General features: G+C 50.4%; 1 protein-coding gene across 1 annotated transcript; it reads left to right on the forward strand.

Annotated features, from left to right (window-relative positions):
* Positions 1-7456: 7456 nt before the first annotated feature.
* LRRC3C (leucine rich repeat containing 3C) lies at positions 7457-11415 on the forward strand. The gene has a single exon (XM_040497424.1). The coding sequence runs from the start codon at positions 8975-8977 to the stop codon at positions 9794-9796; it is 822 nt and encodes a 273-aa protein (XP_040353358.1). The 5' UTR covers positions 7457-8974; the 3' UTR covers positions 9797-11415.
* Positions 11416-12196: the final 781 nt, after the last annotated feature.

A 12196-nucleotide genomic window follows, 5' to 3' on the forward strand; every position in this document is an offset into this window, starting at 1 on the left:
GTCTCTCTCTCTGTCCCAAAAATAAATAAAAAACATTGAAAAAAAAAATTAAAAAAAAAAAAAAAAAAGAAATTGTCCATAATAAAAGCTTCTCTAAACCTGCATATGCACTAGTGATGATGATAAGAAAAAGTAGAGCAACACCAGTGAGATCCTGGCACCAGAATGCCAGGGTTCAACAACCAGCTCCTGTACTTACCAGCTGTGTGGCCTTGGGCAAGTCACTGAACCTCTCTGTGTTTTAGTTACCTCATTTCTTTTTTCTTTTTAAAAATGTTTAATTATTTTTGAGAGAGGGAGACAGAGTGCAAGTGGGGAAGGGGCAGAGAGAGAGGGAGACACAGAATCCGAAGCAGGCTCCAGGCTCTGAGCTGTCAGCACAGAGCCCGACGCGGGGCTCAAACTCATGTACCACGAGATCATGACCTGAGCCGAAGTCAGACGCTCAACCGACTGAGCCATCCGGGTACCCTGTCAGTTACCTTCTTTCTAAACAGAGATGGTGATGATCATGATAATGCCTACCTCATATCGTTGGGAAGAATAAATGGCTCAATAGATGTGTAGCACTTCACAATTGCTGATACATAGTAAGTGCTCTGTATTACTGATGAGGGAGCAAAAGGCAAGCTGAGGGCAAAGCACAGGCTAACACCCAACCCAATCCCCCGGAGGTGGAATATGCATGTGACCTTCCTAAGGCTCTCCTGCTGCCCAAGAACAGAGGAAAGAGAAAAACAAGTGGTTAACCGATAGAAATCACAGTAAGGCAGGACATGAGTCTCCATCAATTTACAACTATCTTAATGATTTACAAGGAAAAAAAGCAATTTTATCAATAGCCAACTTACAGAAACCTATAGATTCAATTTCATGGAACTCTGTCATCACCTTCCCCTCCACAAGATAGAAAATCTTATATAATCAGTCACTCCTCATGCCCCAAGTACAGCTCTCTCTGCCCATGGGTCCTGTCCCCGTGCTTTAATAAAAACACCTTTTTACATCGAAGATGTCTCAAGAATTCTTTCTTGGCCATCAGCTCCAAACCCCAACTTTTCTGCATCATTACCTCTTATTAATCCATTGTGCATGTCCTTGGAATCTGAACATCTGCTTTCCTAGGCTGTGCAACTTCGACAAAATAAAAACAGATCTTGTGTTAGGATGGAGGGGTTGGGAGTGATCTTTTTCACTCTCCAGTGTCAATCTTTGTGTAATGTGAAATTATTAGTTTTAAATTTTTTATGAAATGTGTTTGTGTTTTTAAAACCCAATGAGTCACTTTCACAGGCTCTCCTGCCCTCTGGGAGCTCCCTAGTCTGCTGAGATAGACACATTCCCCAGCCTTGGTGTTTCCATCTGGCAGGGTGGCGTGGCCTCTGCTTGCCACAGATACAACCGTGTGGGCCGAGATAGCAAACGTGGGCGGAGAAATAAACTGGGAGCACATTCCCAAGACGAGGAGAAGTGAGGAGGTGGGGCGTCAAGAAACAGAGCCCCTTTCCCTGACCCCTGGGGGGAAATCATGGCACCCCTCCACTCTTAACCACCTCTCACTCCCCTCCAATTCATTCCTTTCCCCCACTGCTCTCCCTACCTCACCTCCCTCCTTCCTGAAGGGGAGGTGTAGAGGTCACACCCAGAGCAAATACAAAGGGGAAAAAAAAAGCTGTTTATTTCACTGGCAGTTGAGTTTGGGTTTCGGTGGGGGGCACCCCAGGCATGGGGTAGCAGAGGTGGAGTGGGGGGCGGTGATGCTAAGCAGACAAAGAAACACTGAGTGAGAGCTCTGAGCTGGTGAGAAACAGAGAGCATTGCCAGGCCCTCACTCTCCACCCCTCACCCAGCCCTGTGGTTGGCTATTTGGGGCTGCTGAGGGAGAGGGCCAAGCAGGCCAGGGCCCAGAACCAAGGCCTGGGATCCGGAACCTCTGTCTGGGAACCAAGAGCAGGGCTGTTCTTTAGGCACCCCTCAATCTGCATACTTTGGTATGGACAATTGACATTTTCTCCCCTGGGGGGAAAAAAAGTAGGCTAGGAAACTGCAAATATTACAGATCAACAGTGACTATAAGAAGTCCCCTAGTGCCCATCCAGAGGGATCAGGCCCCACCTCTCTAGAAATCCACTGTGACAGCTGCCCCAGATCACCTTCCTCCCCTAACGCCCACTCCTCCATCAGTAACAGATAACGTTATTCAGTGTTGGCTGTGTTCCAGGTATTGGGCAAAGGGCTTCACATCTATAAATACATAAACACATGTGTTAATATATATATATTTTTAACTTTAAAGAAAAAGAGAAAGAGAGAGTATGAGTGGAGGAGAGGGGCAGAGGGAGAGAGAGAATCTCAAACAGGCCGTTCACTGAGTGCAGAGCCTGATCCCATATCCCCGGGATCACCACCCGAGCCGAAATCAAGACTCAGACGCTTAACCGTCTCTTAATCTTTAAAACGGCCCTGTGAAATAGATATTTTTATTTTCCTCACTTTACAAATGGGAAAATTGTAGTACAGAGAGTTTAAATATTCCAGGGGCGCCTGGGTGGCTTAGTCGGTTAAGCTGGGCTGACAGCTCAGAGCCTGGAGCCTGCTTCGGATTCTGGGTCTCCCTCTCTCTCTGCCCCTCCCTCACTCGTGCTCTGTCTGGCTCTCTCTCTCAAAAATAAATAAATGTTATAAATAAATAAATAAATAAATAAATAAATAAATAAATAAATAAATATTCTACCAGAGGTCACACAGCTAAGGAAGGGATATTTCTCCCCTAATCCACTCCTGGCCACACCCCCTGTCCAGCATGTCCCTCATGTTCCCATAGGTGCCTTGTAAAGCCTTCTATTGGCACCGAGGGCGCTATATTTAAGTTATCTGCTATACACCCGCTTCCCCTGGTGGACTGCTTGTTCTCTGTTTTACTCATATGCGTTTCCTCCACACAGTGGGTTCTCAGTGAATGTTAGCTGAAGGATATAACGATCCACACATCCCAGATACAGCCATTCTGAGCTCCTGACCATTGTCAGAAATACCTTGCTCTTTCTTGCTCTTATCTCAGTCTATAACGCTTTTTTCCTCCTATCTTTTTCTATTTGGTAGACTCCTTTCCTCACCTGTCACCTCAAGGCCTCCCTCACCTGTCACCTTCTCTGTGAAGCCTTCCCCAACTATCCAGGCAGAGTATCCTGCTTTGACTTCCAGATGTCTCTGACCTCTGTAAACACCTCAGCTACAGCTCACCCCTAGGCTATCAGGGGGCTGTTTTTGTGCACATGTCTGTCTTCCCCCATTGTCTAGGGGGCATTTTACTTCTCTCTGCATCCCCTGATGACTAAGAGGCCCAGCAGGTGTGCACTGAACAAATGACAGATGGATGGGAGCATAAACTGCACACCCCCCTTTGCCATTTTCCACAAGGAACTTTCCAGCAAAGGAAAGTTTGTTGCCCCTCCTGCCAAACTACCCAGTAAACTGGCATTAGAGGGGTCCCTTGCTGACATGATAGGTAAAGTAGCTATATAGCCCTCCTTTCCTTTCAATTATCTTCCTCTATCCAGGCTGTATGTGGGCACTTCCCATATCAGGGAGACAGGGACCAGGAGGCCTACTTTCTTTCCTCCAAGGTCACATCTTAGGGGAATGGAATTACTGCCCTTGGAAGGAGGAGCCCTGACACAGCCCACCCAAGATGGGGCCCTGGAGGCCTACTCTCCTTGGCCCTGAACTTGGGAGCCAGGCCCTGCCATGCCTCAACCTCTTCCCTGCCCCACCATCATAGATACCCTGAACTTCAGGCTGGAAGAGATCTCAGAGAACATGAGATCCAGAGCACCAAACGCACAAGGGGATTGGGGAGGGATGCACCCAATGGAGCAAATGGTCTTGGGCCTGCCCCGAGAGTTTTCCCACACACCCCAGAAGACATGGCAAAGAATGGAACATTCTTTAGTCCTGTGTCATGGCTTCCACTCAGGCCTTTACCATGTCCCACGTGGACCGTCGCAGTAATTAGTCTTTCTTCCACCAATACATCCTCCACACAACCAGAAAGCGATCCAATTATCAAAGTTAATTTTATTTATTTATTTATTCTTAAAGTTTATTTATTTATTTATTTTTAAAGTTTTGATTTCATGACCTGAGTTGAAATCAGGAGTTGGACGCTTAACCAACTGAGCCACCCAGGAGCCCCTCAAAGCTAATTTTAAAACCCGTAATCTACCAGTCACTAAATCAAGTCTCGATTCTTACATGGTATACAAGACGAAAAGGATCAGGTCCCTTTCCACTTTCCACTTTAACCATGGCCTGTGCTACTACTCCTCCATTCTATCGTCTAGGAGAAGCCAAAGCTTCTCATGCTCCCTTGCTCTTGTACATACTCCGCTTCTCCACCTGATGAACTCGGCCTTGAAGACCCAGCACAGATGTCACTTCTTGGTAAAGTCTTCCCTGATAGCCTGGAAAAGTTAGTGTATCAGGTAAAAATGCTCCCAGCTGAAAGCATGGAAAACGCAAGCAAAGGAATGATTCTATCCCTCAGTTGCCAGTAGAGTCATCTAAGGAGCTTTTAAAAGTCCCTGTCCACTGGACACATGCCAGACCAATTAAATCAGAATCTCTGTGGTGGGCACAGGCACTGGTAGGTTTCAAAACCTCCCATAGTCTAATGTGAAGCGAAGTTGAAAAGCACTGAAGCAGGGGTTTATTTTCTCACAGAGTGAAAGTAGCTGGCGGTTGCTAGTGTTGGTTGAGTGGCTCAGTGATATTCAGGCCTATTTCTCAGTGATGCTCTTGACCCTTCCTTTCTGCTTTGTTGCCTCAGGGTCACAGGATAGCTGTGGTTGATCCTCCCTGTTCAAAGCAGGGAGAAAACCGCAGGGAGAAAGGGAGGGTTTAGTCCATCCTCTTTTACAAACAAATCAAAGACTGTCCCAGAAACCCCTTCAGCAGACTTCCCCCTAGATGCTATTGATCAAAACTGCACCACCCCCACCCCTGGCCACAAAGGAGGCTGGGAAAATGGGCAAAGGGATTTCTGATAGACCGAGAGGACCAATCAGGCTCTATCAGGAGGAACTACTCCCAAACCAGCAGGCGTTATCAAGGAAGGAAATAACGCATGGATATTGAAGGGTGGCAGAATGACGCCACCCCCAAATATGCCACTTTGACATTAGGATTATTTTGAGCTCAATTCACATAAAAAAACAACAGATGGCAAGAAGGGCATTCTAATCTCCCCCCCTTTTCCCCTGAAAACAGGAGACAAAACTCCCAAGTGAAAGATGCCCTCCTGTATAGGGAGAAAAGGAACATTCAATAGGGAGTCAAAGCTGAGACAATTCTGTACAAACAGAACTTGTTAAAAAAATAATTTTTATCTTTCTCTAGCCTCCCCATATATTTTAGTTACTTGTCCACAATTCCCTCTCTTTATTCAACCTAGTAGAGAAGTATTTGCAATTTGCCACCTCTTTGGGTCTTCATTTCCTATCAAGGGCTCCTGTGTCTCATAATGCTTACATAAATGTGTGTTTTTCTCCTCTTGATCTGTGTTAGAGTTCAACTCTCAGGCCCAGCTGAAAAGCTCTAAGAGGGAAGAGGGGAAATGTCACCTCCCCTACAATACCGAGTTGACAGACAGCAGATTCTTTCAGTGTTATTTATTCTCTCTCTGGGCTTTAAAGCTCCTCGTACACACGTCAGTTATGACACACATCACATTAATACATTGGAGGCATGTATCAACAAGCCCATATTTACTTCCAGACTGGCAGTTCTCAGCTCAGGCTGCACATTAGAAATGCCTGGGGAGCTTTTTTCTTTTTTTTTTTTTTTTAAGTTTATTTATTTGTTTCGAGAGGGGGATAGGGGCAGAGAGAGAGAGAGAGAGCGAGAATCCCAAGCAGGCTCTGTGCTGTCAGCGCAGTGCCCAGCATGGGGCTTGATCCCAGGAAAGGTGAGATCATGACCTGAGCTGAAATCAAGAGTGAGACGCTTTGGGGCACCTGGGTGGCTCAGTCGGTTAAACGTCTGACTTCAGCTCAGGTCATGATCTCCTGGTCTGTCAGTTCGAGCCCTGCATCAGGCCCTGTGCTGACAGCTCAAAGCCTGGAGCCTGCTTCAGATTCTATGTCTCCCTCTCTCTCTACCTCTCTCTCTCTCTCTCTCTCTTTCAAAAATAAATAAACATTAAAAAATTTTTAAGAAGAGTTAGATGCTTAACCATCGGAACCACCTAGGCACCCCAGAAATGCCTCGGGAGTTTTTGAGTGCCTAGACCCTAGCCACAGAAATCTGAATTTAATTGGTCCTGGCGAAGCCCAAGCACAACTAATTTGTAAGAGACCTCCAAGTGGTTCTGATGTGCAGGCTGGGTTAACCACTGCTGAAGTCCCAGCACCTTAAGAGCAGGGTCTGTGTCCCCTTCCATGAGCACAGTTCTTGGAACATGAGGCACACAGGAAATCCTCACTGAACGGATGAATGAGTGGCAGAGAAGAATTTCTGCCCCAACTTTGTCAACCCCCGGCCTACAATGTGCACCGTCTTGTGTGCTTCCCCCTCCCTCTCAGTTCCTTCTCCGCTGAGCACTGCGCTTAGCCACCCTCGACTAACCACATGAATGCTCCAGTTGGACTCTCCTATCTACACACACTGCCCGCTTCTCCCGCAGCTGCTGTGCTGAGCACGCCAGGCCTGCTCTTCCTTGGAAGCTTCCCTAGTCTGAGAAGATCGCTCTATCAACAGCCATGCTCAACTCTTGTGCCTTATTTAGCTAAACTCCTGGCCAGTGTGAGAGAAGAACAGTGTGAGGTAGGATTCCAAATGTCTGCTGTTCCACATTCAGCCACAATCCCAAAACGGACACCCAAGCATTCAGTGGCAGAGTGCCTAACAAGCAACTAACAAGCAATCCACAGACAAAATTCTTGCTTCTCCTGCCCAAGTGTAGAAAATGTGTCTTATCTGATTTCTTGGACAAGTGTGAGTCTGAGAAATGCCCCTGTTGACGTCACAAGAATGAGTCAGTGGTGAATTATCTCCAGAGATGATGTCATCCAATATCGGATTCTGGCCCCCATCACGCTTCTGAAACTGCTTCTTCAAAGGTCACCTCCAGGGCCAGCTTCATGGACATGTGGCCTGTACAGTCCCACGGGGCCCCATGCCCCACACTCAGAAGGGCCCTGCACTTGGTTTTACAATCTGCTGTTGCCATCTTGAAGTTCTCAGTTTTTGAACAAGGGGCCCTATGTTTTCATTTTGCACTGGGCCCTGAAATTGTGTGTCCAGCTCTGGTCATTCATATAGTCTCTTACAAAATCCAGCGAGGTTTTCCTTCTCAGAAGGGTCTCCACAGCATATGACCTTAGTCTCCTTTGTGCAAGTCTCTGTGACACGCTGCTCTCCTGTCCTCTTTTACTGCATTGCGAGAAGGTGCTGTAATGGGATGGCATGGGCTGCAAATGGTGGTTAGGATCAAGAGACCCTGGGAAACGAGCCCTCCCAGACATGAGGGAGACTTAACAGGACCAACTTGGGGGCCCAAGGCTCTAGCAAACAGAGACAACTGGAGTCAGCTCCAACCCAACAAAGAAAATCATCAGGAAAACTTGTACTGACCATATGACTTCAGATGCCTTGAAGAACCCCTTCTAACTCTAGAGGGGCCATCTACCAACCGTGCAGAGAACAAACTAAAACAGGGAGGCCTGCCAATCAGGCAAGAGCGTTGGACACTCTGAGAGGAGCCAGGAGATGAGGTCCTCTGGAGACAGACAAGATTTCCAAGGAAAAGACTGAGGGAAGTTTGTTCACTGTGGAAGAAGGTGGCATAGGACACAGTAAGACAGAAAAGGAGAGTGAGGGAGGGACCGAATTGGGGGAGATGGCTGCTGGAGGCAATGGGTGTGAGATGGGGCCCACCCCAATTCTGCCCCCCAGGCCTGACAAGCAGGGATCCTTCTGCTGGGCCAGGCTGTGGGCAAGCAGCAGAGGTTCTGAGAGGCGGAGTCTCAGCCTGGAGGAAGTCTCAGCTGGGAGAGGAGGGACAGAAGACGACAATGTCAAGGCCTTGGGAGGGGAGCCTGAAGCAGAGAAAGGAATTGGGGCCTGGTCTCCCCATGACAGAGTTCATCAGGGTCCAGGATCTGCCCTGTCTTGGCATCGCCTGGCCAGGCCATGGCTCAGGTATCTGACACCTGGGGCCCGGAGTCACATGCCAGGAAACTCAACACTCTTGGGGCCCAGCCCCCAACTTCCAGCAGCTACGAGCAAACAGGGCTTCTAGAGAAGGAAGCGGTTCTCTAGAGCCGGGCAGCAGGGAGACTACTTCCGGGGAGAGGGAACACAAGAGAAGACTCTCCCACCAACAGGGGTGAGAAGTTGAGAGGAGGAGGGTGGGGGGGAGGAAGAGTAGAGTGGAGAGGACAAAGCTGGGGCAGGCAGGGGGCAGGTGCTCCAGGAAAAGGGGGAGATGGGCACAGAAAGCAGGCATAGTCACCTAGCCTAGGTGAATGCCCTGACATCTGCTCGCTGATCTGTCTTCCTTGTCTCCTTCACCCTAGTGCCAATCTGGCCCTCAGCTGCCTACGGAGCCCACCTGGCAGCCACCCAGGTAGGTTGGTAGAAAAAGACTTTATTCCAATAAGGGAGATCAGTACATGGGCAGAAGCAAAGCCTTAGGAGCTCCCAGACCCAGAGTGACCAACAGGGCCTTGGACCATGGAACTTCATAGATTAGCCCTCCAGAATCAAAGAGACGCTAGAAAAATCTCAGGCCCAGGGGAATCTTTTACCCAAAGGGCCTGAAAAAGGAACCCTAAACCCCAAAGAAGAAGCTAAAGTCGCCCAGGCCTGACAGAACCCCCAAAGGAAGGTCCCCGCCCACAGAGACCCCACAGGGGACCTCCGGAAGAGAGAGCTGGCAGTGGGGAATGGAATTCTTTTGACTCATTCTTCCTTTATGGGGCTTTTCTTCCCCAGATCCTACTGCACTCCAGGACTATGCCAATATTTGGCCATGCTCCTACCAGCCAGTCACCTCCTCTCTCTCCTGCTGGTGCTAGGCACAGGTGGCACGGTGCCCAGCCCCTGGGTGCCTCCTCAGGGCTGCTACGTGGCAGAAGAAGCTGGTGAGAGGACATTCCGCTGCAGCCAGGCAGGCCTGAGTGCTGTGCCCACCGGCATCCCCAACGACACCCGCAAGCTCTACCTGGATGCCAACCAGCTGGCATCAGTGCCAGCTGGAGCCTTCCAGCACCTGCCTGTCCTGGAGGAGCTGGATCTGTCCCATAATGCCCTTGTCCACCTCTCAGGGGCTGCTTTCCAGGGCCTGGCAGGCAGTCTGCGCCACCTTGACCTCTCTGCCAACCAGCTGGCCTCGGTGCCTGTGGAGGCCTTCGTGGGCCTGAAGATCCAAGTGAATCTATCCGCCAACCCATGGCGCTGTGACTGTGCCCTCCAGGAGGTGCTCAGGCAGGTGAGGCTGGCACCGGACACTGGAACAGGCATCGTGTGTGGCCCCGGAGCCCCACCAGACCTCGTGGGGCAAGAGTTCCTGCCGCTGGCAGGGGAGGAAGAGCTGTGTGGGACGGGGCGGGGTGGGGCCCAGCGGAGCACTGATGTAGCCCTGCTGGTCACCATGGGGGGCTGGCTGGTGCTCGTGGTGGCTTATCTGGCGCACTACGTGTGGCAGAACCGGGATGAGACTCGACGTCCCCTCAAGCCGGCCCCCGTGCTGCCCGTGCGCTCTGAGGACTCCTCTACCCTCAGCACAGTGGTCTGAGGACCAGGGCCACTCCTCCAGCCCCATGCCCCACACTCCTACCACCGTGCCCTCTCTTTTCCTCTAACCCTCTGCCTCCTCTACAGCCCCCCATCCCCCAAATTCCTCCCCACTTCCTCCTCTGTCTCCCCTAAACACCTGATCTCTCTCTCTCTCTCTCAATCAACACCATCTTTGGTGACTACTGTGCCTGGTTGTGCTAGACTCAGAGACCCAAACCTCCCGAGTCCACAGGGGGGGGGGGGGGGGGGGGCAACAGAACAGAGGTGGGTGCGGGCAGAACATGGAGGAGGAAGCCTCTGCCTGGCTGTGTGGATGTCTGAACTGACATTTCAAGAATGAAAAGGGCTTTGGGCAGAAGAGGGAGGACCCTAGCGAAAAAGCAGTAAACAAAGTCAAAGAAGATGCAAACAACTTAGAAGATATGGGCACCAAAAAGACCTACCTGGCGGCTGGAATAGAGGATGCAAAGAGGGGCAAGGGGATGGTGGGCCAAGCTGGAGGGGAAGTCAGAAACTGGGGTGCAGACAGATCGAGAAGGACTGTGTGGGCTCCTGCTCTCTTCTCTCCATCTACGGAGAAGCTCCCCCTTACTTCCTGCCTCTCTCTTGACCCCAGGCTCCTCTCCCTGTGTCTTCTCTTGGGGGGCTTCCTGGCTTAGAGTCCTCTGCTTCCTTTTCCAGAGACTCTCCATCTCTCTTCTCTCTCTTTTATACACTGATGGGCTTTCTGAACCCTTTCCCTTGGGGGAAGAGTGGTCTCCTCTATGTCTGAGCTGAAGATGGGTCACCGGGAGTCGGAGGGGGATAGGGACGAGGAGGTCTCCCACCTCCAGAATATCACTGGAAAACTCAATAAAGTCACTTTTATCAAGGCTCCTGATCTCTTCCTTATTGTTCATTTCATTGAATGCACGTGGCTTGACAGTGAGGAGTGGGAAAGTGTTGAGCCCTTTACCACGGCCTCTGCCACCACTTTGGCGGCGTGTGCTCCCGCTGGGTTGGATGCCAACTCCTCTCTCCCCTCCTACCTCCCAGTTCCTGACACCAGAGTCTATCTGCTAGGGATGCCAGGGCCTATGAATTAATGATAATGGAACCAGAATGGAGAATGGGAGGAGGCTAGAGGGAGGACAAACAGGGAGGAGGGAAGGAGGGCAAGGTCCAGGCATCAGTGATCAGCTGGCAGCTTCCAGTCTGTTAGACGGGGCATAGGAAGCAAAGGGAAAGGGAGCTGTTACCCTCCTGGCAATCTCTCATTTCTCTCAGTGGGAATCTGAGCAGGGGTTACAGAGAAACTAGATGTGCTCAAAGTTAATGAAAGAACTCGTGGGGCAGAGGAGACCAAGTTGCCTGAAGAAGGGGGGCCATATGAGATATCCCTATCACCAAATGGGCTTCTCAAGGGACCAAAGGGGTCAACACACCCCCTCCCTTGCCCTCATGCAGCATGATCCACCCATGCAGCCTCCGTGGAGGAAACTGCTGCTTTGGGGAATCTCATGGAAACTCCAACAGAAGCTGAACATAAGAACCACTGAACCACGGTTCCACCCAGCTTGGGGCAGATTCTGGGACAGATGGAGAGGCTGCTCAAGAAGAAGCAAACAGGGGTGCCTGGGTGGCTCAGCCAGTTAAGTGGCCAACTTTGGCTCAGGTCATGATCTCGCAGTCCATGAGTTCGAGCCCTGCTGTGCTGACAGCTCAGAGCCTGGAGCCTGTTTTGGATTCTGTGTGTCTCTCTCTCTGACCCTCCCCTGTTCATGCTCTGTCTCTCTGTGTCTCAAAAATAAATAAATGTTAAAAAAAATTTTTTTTTAAAGAAGCAAAGAGGAATCCACTACCTCCCCAGTCCCTCTGACCCACCCTGATTTCCCTGTCTCCTTTCCAGCATCCCCAGCCCCTTCTCTTGCCATCTCTGAGGCTCCCTCCACCACTCCAAGGCTGAGGTCCCTCATATCATTCAGGAAGTCTCAACCTGACTCATTTCAGAAAAACCTGAGACCCACCCCCCTATCCCCTTTTCTCAGGAGACATGGGCCTCCCCACTTCCAGGGATGCTCAGGGACAGGGAAAGAACTAGAGTGTGGACAGTTTCCAGCTGCAGTTTGACCTCCACCCCAGCCACACCCTGGCCTGGGCCTTGGAATCTTGGCCCAAATCCTATCATACCCTCCATCAGTTTCTCCCCTGCCACTGTCTGTCCCACTCTGCTCACCCACCCGCTCCTGGAATCAGGCTGGGACACATCTCACTGGATCCTGGGAAACAGACTGTGTAGGCCTATGGGAGTGGGAGCCTGGGGGACAGGTGGGGCCCCGAGTCTCTATTATCTGTGTCCATCTCTGGAGCCTCATTTGACTTCCTGTCATCCCAAGCAGCAGAAACGACACCTTTAAGA

Source organism: Herpailurus yagouaroundi, unplaced genomic scaffold (assembly GCF_014898765.1).
Source record: "Herpailurus yagouaroundi ecotype Mexico unplaced genomic scaffold, PumYag 189, whole genome shotgun sequence".
Taxonomy (NCBI): domain Eukaryota; kingdom Metazoa; phylum Chordata; class Mammalia; order Carnivora; family Felidae; genus Herpailurus; species Herpailurus yagouaroundi.